This window comes from Epinephelus fuscoguttatus, linkage group LG8, assembly GCF_011397635.1.
Source record: "Epinephelus fuscoguttatus linkage group LG8, E.fuscoguttatus.final_Chr_v1".
Classification (NCBI taxonomy): Eukaryota; Metazoa; Chordata; class Actinopteri; order Perciformes; family Serranidae; genus Epinephelus; species Epinephelus fuscoguttatus.
The window spans coordinates 9999759-10013038 of NC_064759.1; the positions used below are offsets into that span (position 1 = coordinate 9999759).

General features: G+C 41.8%; 2 protein-coding genes across 2 annotated transcripts; one reads left to right on the forward strand and one right to left on the reverse strand.

Moving 5' to 3' along the window:
* Nucleotides 1-1407: 1407 nt before the first annotated feature.
* LOC125892696 (1-phosphatidylinositol phosphodiesterase-like) lies at nucleotides 1408-2872 on the reverse strand. The gene is made up of 3 exons (XM_049582846.1): nucleotides 2769-2872; nucleotides 2593-2664; nucleotides 1408-2492 (listed from the first exon to the last, which is right to left on the reverse strand). The coding sequence occupies exons 2-3, from the start codon at nucleotides 2643-2645 to the stop codon at nucleotides 1646-1648; spliced, it is 900 nt and encodes a 299-aa protein (XP_049438803.1). The 5' UTR covers nucleotides 2646-2664; nucleotides 2769-2872; the 3' UTR covers nucleotides 1408-1645.
* A 2461-nt stretch (nucleotides 2873-5333) lies between these two features.
* LOC125892694 (ubiquilin-1-like) lies at nucleotides 5334-12647 on the forward strand. The gene is made up of 7 exons (XM_049582844.1): nucleotides 5334-5516; nucleotides 7656-7807; nucleotides 7899-8056; nucleotides 8581-8843; nucleotides 9626-9741; nucleotides 9850-10021; nucleotides 10668-12647. The coding sequence occupies exons 1-7, from the start codon at nucleotides 5370-5372 to the stop codon at nucleotides 10806-10808; spliced, it is 1149 nt and encodes a 382-aa protein (XP_049438801.1). The 5' UTR covers nucleotides 5334-5369; the 3' UTR covers nucleotides 10809-12647.
* Nucleotides 12648-13280: the final 633 nt, after the last annotated feature.

Genomic DNA, 13280 nt, shown 5'->3' on the forward strand with positions numbered 1-13280 from the left:
GAGATAATTAATGCGATAATAGATAAAACAAAACAAACCTTTTCATTTTATGCTTATTTATACTCCAACTTCCAGAGGGAAATATTGTAATTACTTTTATTTTACAGCTACAATTACATTTTAATCTTTTAAAAAATAAACCAATATTAAAACATATTAGTTTGTTAAAGAGGGTCACTTTTTTTGTAGATCAAACTACATGTCTGTATATAAGTAGTTATAATAAGCTCCATCTCAACTTGCTAAAACATGTCAGCGTTTCTTAGACATGAGTGTATATCCCTGGTTACTATTTCCACACATTCCTGCACAAAACTGTAAAAATATGTATATTCTGCATATTTTTATTGTGATTTTTTTTCTTTTTTTCTAATTTTTAGTCTAAAATTTTCGTATTTCAAATCTATTCTTTTGTCTTTTTTTCTCTCTGTAATATATTTCTATATATTTACTTTCTCGACTTTTGCAGTAACTGCTTTTATTTTTATTATGTTTATGCTTTAAACACCAACTCCTTGTATGTGACAACATACTTGGTAATAGACCTGATACTGACGCAGGAGTAATAATAACCTAATATAATAACATTGACACTGACAGCAGCCGCTTATGTGAGTACCTTCACTTACTGTAATACTACACTCATTCATGCCCTTCTCTCCTGGTCTGTAAGTTTTGGTGCACTGCCCTCTCTTGGCACGTTTGTTGTGGTGCCATTTGTTTCCTACTTTGTAATAATGGAATTAATGGTGCTCAGTGGGATGTTCAGAGTTACAGATATTTTATTATAACCCAGTCCTGATCTCTAGAATGTTGTCTGGGACCTGTTTGGAAAGCTGCGTGGTCTTTATGGTGCCATGTGCTCAGTGGTGCTGCTGACTGTGGGTCCTTTTTAGAACAGGTGTATATATACTGAGATCATGTGCTACTTAGATTGCACACAGGGGGACTTTATTTAGCTACTTATGTGATTTTTTTTTTTTGCACTTTTGCCTTTATTAGATAGGAAGGTCTAGTGTGTAATGTAAAGAGAGAGAGAGAGGAGATGACATGCAGCAAAGGGCTGGAATTGAACCTGCAGTCACTATGTGACTTTTGAAGGTGAACGCACCACTGTGCAGTTTTGTTTGTTTTGCTTTTTTAATATTTTAGAACAAGTTTATTATCATCATTTCCTAAACCAGTATGGACTCGTCTGTATAAGCCCATTACAAAAAAATACAAATACAAATCCATTTAAATTACAAGCTGTAATGCAACAAATTAGAATAATGCCAGCTGGGATGAATACTTTGGCAGGGCACTAAATTATTCCAACATTGTATTTACAAAGAGTACATTAAGACAGTATTAAGCTTCATGCAAAGCACCTGAGATGTAAGATCACTGAGGAGCACTTCAGATCAATGAGGAGGCGATAAAATGAAGTTTATTTTTGTCATGATGCACAAAATGTTACTGCCATTGCTGCCACATTTAAGCATTTAAGGATTCCACTGACAAAGACAAGGAGAGTTTTCAGATGACATTTTGTATTTCCAGATATTTCAGTTTCATCAGTTTATAGTGAAGGGTAAATATTCCATAGTGTATCAGATTCAAACCCTCAACCTCTCAAACACACGATTGGGCACATTGTACTCGACTACCACCAGTTTAAGTTGATAACAGTTTGAATGAGGTCAAAGCCAGGGAAGTCCATGGCAATGACACCAAAGCACGGTCTGGGCTGATTGGGGTAAAACTGTCTCAGGTACTGGTTGAGCCATGGGTTTACCTTCTCAGCTACTCCCTTGGGAGTCAGAAACATTCCCCAGAAAGTACCAAAGCCTGTGCCACTAGTGTACGTCAGAACAACGTTATCACCTCCACAGGCTATAGTGGCTTGGTTCAGCTGCTTGATGATTCTGTTGCCTTTATTTTTAATGTCGCTAACCTCGTTGCTACCTTTCCTGCCTGTATCTATGAGAGGAATTCCCAATGTGAAGGTGCTCTTCTGCAAGAACACAATTTTCCCCCTGACCTGACCCATATTTGGCATCCCCGAGTTCACCCACACATGCTGGTCATTGCCAATAAGACTCTGCACCATTTGATTGACAGTACTCTTCTCAAAGGACTCTGGTTGCACTCTAATGAGCACAGCCTCAGACCTAAACTCTGACAGGAAGGTTCGCACAGTGGCTAGGACATCCTTGAGAGTGCTGCGCTGGAACATAACCCCGTGCATGACATAGAGGGTGTCACCCAGTCCAAGCACTTTGAGATCCAGGAAACGAATGCCGGCTCTGAGCTGATCCCTCAGGGACAAAGCCTGGCATTTAGCCTCTGGACCTCCGTACAGGGCCATGCTGTCATGGGAACCAGGGATGGTGATGGAAGAGAGGATGCGGAAATCCTCAATGCCCGCCATCCATGGAATATTGTAGGACCCCGGGAGTATGAGGTTACTATTGTCATTGAAGAACACGTTGTTTCCGTGGCACAAAAAACTGTTGATATGGAACAAGTGATGTTACAATATCTCCAGCGCCACGAAGCTGCAGCCTAAAAACAATCTGTCCTTGTATTAAACTTTAATATTATACTCACGTGACGGACAGCAAAATGCAGTGGAAAAGGAGACACCTGTGACCAGCCATCATTCTTGCAGAGACGAGCGATCTAGCAAATAATTTATAAAATAAAAATCACATCAAAATCACATTGCAATCCAAAGCTTTTATCTAACAGCGTCAACTTAAACAAATCAATGTTTTGTACTTTACCTTACAGCCAGGAGGATTTCACAGCGAGCCACCCCAATGGTCAAAATGTGGACGACTCAACAAACCATCCATAACTTATATTGCTTCGTTATCTACAAACTTTTAGGTGTGGACCACAAATATCAGTTAAGAAATGCAGATGTCAAACATGTATGTCCAGATTGTGGTGTTTGTTTTCAGAATGTTTGAGAAGGCGCGTCCCTAAATAAAGATTTGAGTCAGATTAGATTTGATTTCTAGCAGGAGTTATCTGGAGTGTAAGCAGCCACACCAGCGCAACAGAATAACAATGAATAAGCCATGTAAGATATAAGATATCATCTTTACCATCTAATTGGTGACATTATTTAACTTATGCAAGCAATAATGAAGTACAAGCTTATCAGGCGATGAAAATGGGGCAGGACTGATTTTCCTCACCAAAATTTAGCTACGGAGCAACCCATTCTCACTCTGACCTTGTCACATATTAACGTTTTGGTCATTGACTTTCCACATCCAGATACAACATGCAAAGTACCCTGGGTGCATTGTCGCTGACATTCTGAAACACCATGTTGAGTCCTCTTCTTTCAACATACACTTCTGTTTTCACAGGAAACTAAACATTTACATACAGTCTCTTTCAAAATAAACACACTGGCTTTATAATCTTACGGGACACAAACACCGCTCTCTTGGGTGAAAGTCGGTGTTCATTGGACCCATCCACCACCCCTCCCACCTGCCCTAATTTCGGACTTTCACCATCTTAACTTTCGTCCTTTTCCCGCTGCATATCATGCCGAAGTTAAAGGAAGCCTTTTTACATTGGTTTCTTACGCCCCAAGTCACTGACCAAGTGCTGGATTTCGACGACTTCAGAGTGAGACTGCTCTGTTTAGCCACTTCCCGACAACATAGCATTACATGTTTGGTAGTCTCTACAGACTCTACATTCAGTGAATGTAGAGTCTGTAGGCAAACCCCAGAGATCTTGCCTCCGGAAGAAGAGCAGAGAGTGGTTTCCGGTGCTAGGCTGTTTGTAGTCCGCATGATATTGATCAATCATGTTTGAGCCGGCTGCAGTCGTTGCCAGGTTAAATGCTCCGTGCGGTGAACTAACGAGGCGGAACATAATTGGCGTCACTGCAAACTCTGAATCCATTGCAATGGTTCAGCATATTTACTTATATATAAACGGAAGTCAGAAACGGAATGCCAAAAAATCGGGGGTCTGCCCCCAGAGGCTGTATCGCCGTCTGCCGGAAGTCAGACGCCAAATACAGCCGATGGGTTCCGAGAACTCATGTTTGGTAACAATGGATGCCTTAAGTCAACCCAGTCTCACTCCGAGAGTGAGTCTCACTCCGAGTGTGTCTGCGGCATCAGACACTGACGACAACCAACAAACACCAGCCTTCACCCAGGAGAGCAGTGTTCACGTCCTGTAAGATTCTAAAACCAAGCCCTGTTATTTTTTCCTAAACCTAACCATGTGTGTTTGTTGTTGAAGGGAAAAAAAGAGTGAATTCACGGTGTTGTACCAACGTAGTCCATTTATCTGAAAAGAGACTGTATGCTAACTGTTAATTTTGGAGTGTAATTTCGTGGAATTATTCTCTGTGGTATTGTGTTGTTCGCGAACGAATCGTTCAAAAGAATGAATCTGTTGAGTGAACATACTGAACTGAATCACTTCCGGAACTGATTTGTTCATTTCTCACTTCAGTTGAGCTGGGCACCGAGCGCGCAGGCCGGGAGCAGAACTGCTGATTCGTTCCATGCGAACGATGAATCACTCGCGTGTGCAGGGAGGAACTGCCTACCGCGTGACGAATCACTCGGTGAACGAATCACTCGGTGAACCACGTAACCCCGATCCCTGAGTGATTAAAATGATTTCTTCTCAGTGATACACTTTCATAGGGACCATTTTCTCCAAGCTAACAGCTAATGTAGCCAGGAGTCAAGCCACATGAACACAATCACACACCTCACCATTGTTTTAACAGATTTAGTTTCCAGATAAACAAACTTAAAACGTTAGGCTGGCCAGTAATGAGACTCACAAGTACAGGGCAGACGCAGCAGCAGCTCAGCCGTGTATCAGTTCAGTGAGTCAGACTATGCAGTACACAGTCAGGGCTCCTCCCGCCAAACACTGAACAATTCAGTGAACGAGTCTTTTGAACGAATCTTTTTAATGAACTGATTCTAGTGATTCAGTAACATCTAAAGAACTGCTTTGCACATCACTAATTCTCTGGGATTGTATTACTGGCAAGCAAATAAGTTGGCAAACCACAAAAAGCCCTTTACAGAAGGACAGGGAAGAAAGTGAGGAGTACCTTGGCAGATACTTCCAATGCCCTTTTCAACCAGTTTGAGCTGTTGAGCTCTGGGAGGTGCTTCAGTGTCCATTTAGCAACTAAAAATGTATTCAACAAGTCCTCATCCTAAGTGCCATCAATATTCTTAACTAAACAACGTGACACAGTCAGAAAGAATCTACTCTTCTCCGTGATTCAAAATGTAAAGCTGTTGTTTAACTAACGACCGATTGGTGGCAGCTTCAACTCTGCCAGGAAAAAAAACGTAGAAGAAGAGCGAGTAGTAAAGATGGCGGACGAAAGTAAGACGGACCGTACGGAGGAGGGAAACGCAGACAAAAATGTTGCTCCCGGAGTATCTATGATGGTGGTCAACGTTAAAACCCCCATGGGAAAGGAGGAAATTACGATTTCGGAGGATTCTTCTGTCCTTCAGGTGCGTTCACGGACCCTTTTCAACATCCGGCAGCGGAAATCACACCACCGTCATCAAGCGTTTCCTAGCACAATGAGGGGAAAGCTCAAAAGATTTATTGTTTCACTTGATGTCCAGCAGCGGGTTGCGTCTTTAAAAGTATTTTCGTGGTGTCACAGATGTCAGCTGTCTGAAAAATGTTTGCCCGATGCGGAACCAGCGTTTAAATCCGATATTTCCAAAGACAGTAGACATCTGTGTGGTTAAGAAAAATTAGCATATCAGAGCATATCGTCGAAGTTGTAGGATACAGCGACATTTAGCTAAATGTGACACTGACAGTAACTAACAGCTAACGTTAGGTTTTAAGCGAACTACACTACGGTCGCATGAGATAACGTCGCCACCCTGAATGAGACCATAAAGCCGTGTTCGGCGCGGCTCGGCGTGATGACGTTCTGTAGTCTTATTTAGCCACTTGTTAGCAAACGGCTTTTTTAAAGACACATATAAGCTTAAAAAATCACTTTGTCGTATTTACTGACGTATTTTATGTCGTAGAACAAAACCTGAAAGTCTCTTAAGTTTGTGTTAACCACAGACTTTATTTCAGACATCTGACTAAAAAGCCCATTGAGTTTGAGTCGAGGGAACTGTGAGTGGTAAAATGCTAACGCATTCTGGGTTTTAGCGAAAACGACTTAGCTTTATCTTACATTGTGTAGGTGACAAGTCGCTGAAAGGTAAACATACCTGGTGCTGTTGGACAACATTAAACAAGTCTAAGAGCTGATACTGATCATTCAGACGTTGATGCCTATCTGTGAAACTATTTTACTCTGTTAAAGGGGAACATGCATGTCACATAGGTTAAGAATCTCAGTTTGTTGTCTCCATAGCTTAGTAAAGTTCAGTTGGTGTTTGTGAACATCATGGTGATCATGAGCCTCTGTCTCTCAATGCTAGTGCCAGAAGTGCGACTCAGATGGTCCCATTTCCTGAGTTTCGAGGTCGTTCTTCTGACTTTGGTGTGTTCATGAGGTTTAAAGGTTAAGTGTGTAAGATTTAGGGGGGGTTAGTGGCATCTAGTGGTGAGGACTGCGGATTGCAACCAGCTGAAATTTCTCCCAGCTGATTCCCTTTGTCTTCATTGTTCAGGAGGTTTTTACCAGGAGCCGAATTATCCACAAAAGTCTTTTCTTCATCAAAGCAAACAGACAAGGGGTCTCATTTATAAACACTGTGTACGCACAAAACAAACGCCATTTCCCACACAAAAGTTGAGATCTGTTAAAACAGACTTGATAGGAGAAACCCCGACCCACGCTTGGGCTTGGCGACGCAGATGGTGATGGTGAGGTTGAAGCCTGATTGTAGAAATTGTTGAATATTTTTTGGCGCACGCCATTTTTGGCTTTTGTCTGTACGTACATTTCTAGTATGGATCCTATGCAGTGTTTTATAAATGAGACCCCAGGTGATTAAAACCAGTAAAACACTGAATAAAATGGTTTCACGTTGCAAATGAGTGTTTCTACAATGCTGTCTGGCATGTCAGAGAAGAGCGGCCTGTCTTAGCTTGCTGCTGTGTGCTCACACCATAGGGATAACATGAATGAATTTTGAAACATGGCGTAGTTCTCCTTTAAGTGATTGCGCACACAACACCTCTTGTCCATTAACCTGTTTAACCTGCCTGTCTGGGGTACTTAAGCAAAAAAAATGTGGGTGAGATTCTTTTATTATCCCTTTGTAAGTTCCCTGTCTGTGGGAACTGTCAGACCAATAAAACCACAGCTTAATACATTAAAGGTAAGGAAGACATCAGACGGGAGCCTATGTTCCCCAGTTCAACCAGAAACCAACCAGTCTTCCACTTCCAGTGTTAGAATACTGTCTGACTCCAGGTTGTCTCTGTCACTTTGTGATAATTTGATGAAATCAACTGTCCAGTAATTTAGAAATAAGAACCATATATAATGCAGAGTTAAGTAAAGATAATGAAGGTTCTGAAGTAGATTCAGACACAGCACCCTCCTCACAATGGGCTTTAAGTTTAAATAACGCAGGCTGATTTTATATTTAACGTACAATCTACTCAAATGACCAGAGAGCTCTTGTTGGGACGGCTGCTCACTTGCTTTTGTCTCATTTGTCCAGTTCAGACAGGAGGTATCCAAAAAGTTCAACGCCCAGCAGGACCAGCTGGTGTTGATATTTACAGGAAAGATTCTGAAGGATGCCGATACTTTAAAGCAGCACGGCATCAAAGACGGGTTGACCGTTCATCTCGTCATCAAGAGTGCCCCCAAGTAAGTACAAGTTACAAGATGTGTGTGAAGCTTAAAAGGCAAAGCTCAGCCCTGGTAAGAGTTTAATTTCACAGTTGCTTTCTCATCTAAGATCAACAGGTGACAGTACATCCCGAACAAGTTCCAGTGCTGCAACACCTCAGAGTAACAGCAGCAGCAGCAGCAGCACTGCACCAGACAGAGCAGGAGGCGGCACGAGTCAGAGGCCAACACAACCAGCCGGTCCTTCAGGACCTGCTAATGCATTGAGTAAGAACTGTACCACTTTTTTTTTTAATTGCTGGCTTTTTGCACTGCAGTGAGTTTAATTCTAGTGATCCGGTCACAAGTCTTGCATATTATTTATATCAGTGGCTCTCAGTCAGTGGTCCGGGGACCCCCAGGGGTCCTTGAGGGAGACAGAAAAATTGGGAATAATTTATTTTCACTATTTATATAGCTGTAGAAGTTATATTCCCTTGCACCCATTGTCTCCTCCCGTGACCCACTGATGGCACCCTCCACCATCATGGAGGATGTTCTAATCCCTTAGGATGCTTTCACACCTGCCCTCTTTAGTTTGGTCCAATCGAACTTAAGTTGTGACATTAGAAAGTGTCACATTTATCTTGCGAGTGTACTCTTCCTTAATCCATCGCAACTTTGGTCTTACATTCCATTTAAAGTGCTGTTAAAAAGGTCTTAGAGTCTTAAATTGATCTCGTTTATACCTGTAGACACCCTGTATATTGGAGTTCCCCCCCAAGGAGCTAATCATCTTTACTCCTCCTCAGGTGGGCTCGGTGACCTGTCTGGTTTGTTCGGTCCAGGCATGCGTTCATCCAGCCTCATGGAGATGCAGCAGCAGGTGCAGAGTCAGCTGATGTCCAACCCACAGATGATGTCACAGATTATGGGCAGCCCGCTGGTCCAGAACATGATGTCCAACCCCGACCTGATGAGACAGATGATGGCAGGCAATCCTCAGATGCAGCAGCTCTTGAATCAGAACCCAGACGTCTCCCGCTTGTTCAGCAACCCTGACCTCATGAGACAGGTCAGTGCAGAGTCTTCTCATGTTAGTGCCCTGAAACAGAGTCAGCCTCAGAGAGCCAGTGCAGATAAATGTCCACTGATCAAATAAAGGTCTTGTGTTACAAGTTGTAACACTTTTTGCTTTAACTAGAGATGTTGCTTGTTAACTGAGCTACAGAACTTTAGCTTGTCCGAGTACCGTCACCTGCAGCTACTTTCTTTACATCATTATTCTTTCTCGTACTGCAACCAGCTCCTAGATGATGATCTAGTTTCTTTCTTTCACCACTTACTGCCTGGGTGATTTTTTTTTCACCGTAATGAAAGAATAATATTGGTTTCATCCTCTCCTGCTGTGGTTTGGATGTCTGTCTGCCAGATAAAATGTGCTGAAATGTGAAGGGAGGTCAACAGTCTAATGAGACATTAGTTGCAGAAGGTCATTCCTGCAACAAGCTTAAGGACTGACACTGATAGATGTCATTCCGGTCATAAGAGTGCTTCTTCTTCTAGACCTCATCAGCTCTCACTGTGGTTGTTTTTGTTATTTGAATCCTCCTGTCCCTCGACAGACCATAGAGTTGGCAAGGAATCCAGACATGATGCAAGATGTGATGTGTAACCAGGAGGACTGGGCGCTTAGTAACCCTGAGAGCGTCCCCTGGGTTTATAATTCACCCCAGAGGATTTATGCTCACATTCATATTGTTATCTTGTGCGTACAAGAATAGAAAGTATCATCTATCAGGACGTCAGGGACTCTTTGGTTTGGAGTTGACTTGTGTCGTATTTGTCATTGAGCAGCTGCAGAATCCAGAAACGCTGTCCATGCTGACCAACCCCAGGGCCGTGCAGGCTCTCGTACAGATCCAGCAGGGCCTGCAGACCTTACAGGCAGAAGTCCCAGGATTCATGTCCAGGTACTGGCTATGATGCCAGATTTATGTATACTGTATGAATTCAGTTTAATAAAGTATTGGTAGTGGTTATTTGAAGACACAGTCATGACATGTCTGTCCCCTCTCTAGATTGTCCCCTGGAGCTCTCACAGTTCCTCCAACCACAGGGGGCAGCGTTCCCCCAGTGAACCTTCAACCTCCTGCCATGGCAACAGGATCCACTCCGGCCGCAGCCACCAGTCCCTCTCAGCAGCAGCTCATGCAGCAGATGTTACAGATGTTTGCAGGCGGAGGTCCATCAGTATGTTTTATTTAATTACTTGAATTTGTTCCGTTTGAATGATATGGATGTGATAATGTCCTTGACCTGAGGGCTGGGCGTAGAATAGGGGGTTAGAAGGTCTGAGATGTAGTGATAAGGGCTTTGTACACAAACAGAAGAACCTTAAAGTCAATTCTGAACTCAACAGGCAGCCAGTGGAGAGAGGCCAAAACAGGTATGATATGGTCTCTCCTCCTGGTTCCTGTGAGGAGTCTGGCAGCAGCATTCTGAACCAGCTGGAGGCGGGACAGAGGGGACTGACTGATACCAGTGTACAGAGAGTTACAGTAGTCTAAACGGGAGGAGATGAGAGCGTGGGTGACTATCTCAAGGTCTTTGAGGGAGAGAAATGGCTTGATTTTGGAAATGGTGCGGAGTTGGAGAAAGCTGTCTTTAAATACTGCATTTATTTGTTTGTCAAACTAAGGCGGAGTCAAATATCACGCCACAGTCATGGCAACTTGTTTACTTCCTGTACTTTTCCCTGATTCGTCTGTAGAGAACCATTTAGAGGAACCTCTGCACTCATTTTATAAAGTCATCAGAATCTAAAGAAAAGAGGTGAATAATCTGTAATCTGGAAATAATCAGTATCTGACCCTATGCGTCGTCTCGTCCCTCACAGCTACAGACCCCGGAGGTTCGTTTCCAGCAGCAGCTTGACCAGCTCAGCGCCATGGGCTTCATCGACCGCCAAGCCAACCTGCAGGCGCTCATTGCTACAGGAGGGGACGTCAACGCCGCCATCGAGAGACTGCTGGCCTAACTGGCTCAGTTCACTCTGGGGCTGGTAGAGTTACGGACTGGCATGGGAGATTTCAAAGAAATGAATACATGAATATAATCTGGAATCAAATGCAGGTGTGACCCGACAGACTGCTCCTGCAGCTGATCTGTAAACCACAGGAGGAATAAACAGGGAGGTTGGGAAAAATATTGCCCAACAGAATAGGGTCTATGTTACTGTTCAACCTGTGAGTTACTCCTCTCAGTGCAGCTGGAGTTTATTTCTAAAATGACCAATGGTCACTCACTGCATGTCGACATCAGGTCACAAAGGAATCACCTGTTATTTTTACATTATTTAAATTTAACAGATTATATTCAGGTGGTTTGATAAAGAGTTTAAATTGATGGTTTTCCATACTCAAAGCTTGTTTTTAGATTTTTTTTTTCCCATCCTCTTCCCTGGTATTTATTTAAGTTTTTTACCCTGACTGGCTCTTGACAGTTTATATTTCCTCTAAAACACTTTTCTCAGTATGGAATCTTGTTTGTATGGTTGGCACTGCTGCCTAAATGTCAAAGGAGGAGAAGGTAAACGATTATGGATAGTAGGACCAAGTGTGTGTGTGTGTGTGTGTGTGTGTGTGTGTGTGTGTGTGTGTGTGTGTGTGTGTGTGTGGGGAGGAGGAGGGTTGGACAGTAAGGGTGTTTTCACACTTTTTCAGCCCTCTAAACAGTCTCAGAGCAACAACTCAACACCCTGAAGCCACCTCAGGAAGTGGTCTGAGTTCAGTTCGCTTGTAGTTTGCACTGAGGCCCCATCAGAGCTGAAGTTGACCAGAAAGAGAATCGAGTCCTTTCTGGTCCACTTTTTGGTGCACTTTAAGATTACCGAGTTTGGTTTGTTTTAAAGCGGACTATATGTGGAAACACCCTAAGACAACATACTGAGAGGACAGAGACTTTTTAACTGGTAGAGATTTTGCTATGTTGAGAGAAACGTCCCTTTAATATCTCTGGTGCTGCTAGTGTTGGATTTACAGGAAGTGCATTTGTCAGGTTTTTCATTTGCAGAATTAGCAAAATAGTCGTTTCCATTTGAATCTTCAAATCTGTAAATTGTGGACGCCCCCGAATCACAATATCGCCTTAAAACAAAACATCAAGTTTTTATTCATATCCCTGAACTCTAACCCAGACTGTGTGATCGGATCCTGTTGACTAACAGTACATAAGTAAATAAACTTGCACCCATTTGTTTTTTGGATCTAAATGATAATAATGTGATTAATGTGGTTATAGATTACATGATAGAAATGGTTAAAAGCTGTTAGGGAATTGTTTTAAAGTGATGGACAGATAAGTAAAACCCTTTCTCAGTGACACGAGCAGTGTAGTGCCTAAAGATAATGTTGGGTTCTGCAATATGATCTGTGAAATCTGTTGCACGTCTCCCTACAGACAGATGGGAAGCCAAAACATATATATATATAATTTTAATCCAATAAATTATTTGTAATGTGTATTGTCTATTCTGAATATGTGTGAATGATTTCCTTTGACAGTCTGACAGCTCCGTTGTGTTTTTTAAATTCATGATTGAAATTTCTTTTGTCCTGACAATATGTTTTTGACCATAGCGTATCAAATTGCTTATGGCTTCCAATGATATCTGAAATTGCTCCTTAAAAAAAAAATCTAAATTTAAATACTGTTATTGTCACTAACAGTTGTCTGTGCAGTGCTGGAGAAACTTAAATGTAGCAATACCTCGAATGTTACTCCAGTCACTGTCAAAGTCTGTATCGTGCCTTTATCAAGTCTTCAGCACCAGAGTCTTTGAATTATTAAAGTAAAATCACCTTTTTGTCGCTTTAGATCTTTTTGAATGTGTTTCTGTTCTTTTATGTATTCTGAAAACATTGGATTGTTTATGCTAGAGATATTAACATTAAACTTTAAAAATCTAGAGTGTTGCACATCAAGGTGAAGCTACAGACAGCCAGATAAATGCAGTGCAGCACAAAGGAGGTGTTTACCCATTGAATATTAGGCTGAAGGTCTTTTATTGTTATGTACACAACAATTAACAGTGAAGTAAATGTTGGCGATGAGTTTGTTAGATCTCAGGCTCCCTCCCTCTGCTGTCTCACAGACACTGTACTAAAATATATGCGTAAAGTTACAGTCAAGTTACATAAGTGGAGTAAAAGCTAATTAGAATGCAAGATATAAAGAAGTGCAAAAATATAAGAATAGAACTTACATAAAAATGAAATATAATACTGTTAAAGGCCATGTAGAAACTTGTATGCATATAAATACATTAAAAAATATTTTTTTTGGCACAAAACCTTACCAACAGGAAGTAAGATAGATATACATAAACTGGTAGTTAATGATTATATATACTGTGATGTGTACAGGTATAAACACAGTGAATAAATATATATATTTATGCTACTGTGCTGTGTACATTTAAGTATAAACAGATGGTAGTAAATGTGGACAA

What these genes read in the sequence shown, in the direction of transcription:
- LOC125892696 (XM_049582846.1), bottom strand. Translation starts at nt 2,645, where the DNA reads ATGATGGCTGGTCACAGGTGTCTCCTTTTCCACTGCATTTTGCTGTCC. An exon ending in TGCATTTTGCTGTCCGTCAC is followed by an intron (nt 2,493 to 2,592) that starts GTGAGTATAATA and finishes CCATATCAACAG; the next exon opens with TTTTTTGTGCCACGGAAACA.
- LOC125892694 (XM_049582844.1), top strand. Translation starts at nt 5,370, where the DNA reads ATGGCGGACGAAAGTAAGACGGACCGTACGGAGGAGGGAAACGCAGAC. An exon ending in AGGATTCTTCTGTCCTTCAG is followed by an intron (nt 5,517 to 7,655) that starts GTGCGTTCACGG and finishes TCATTTGTCCAG; the next exon opens with TTCAGACAGGAGGTATCCAA. An exon ending in ACCCTGACCTCATGAGACAG is followed by an intron (nt 8,844 to 9,625) that starts GTCAGTGCAGAG and finishes GTCATTGAGCAG; the next exon opens with CTGCAGAATCCAGAAACGCT.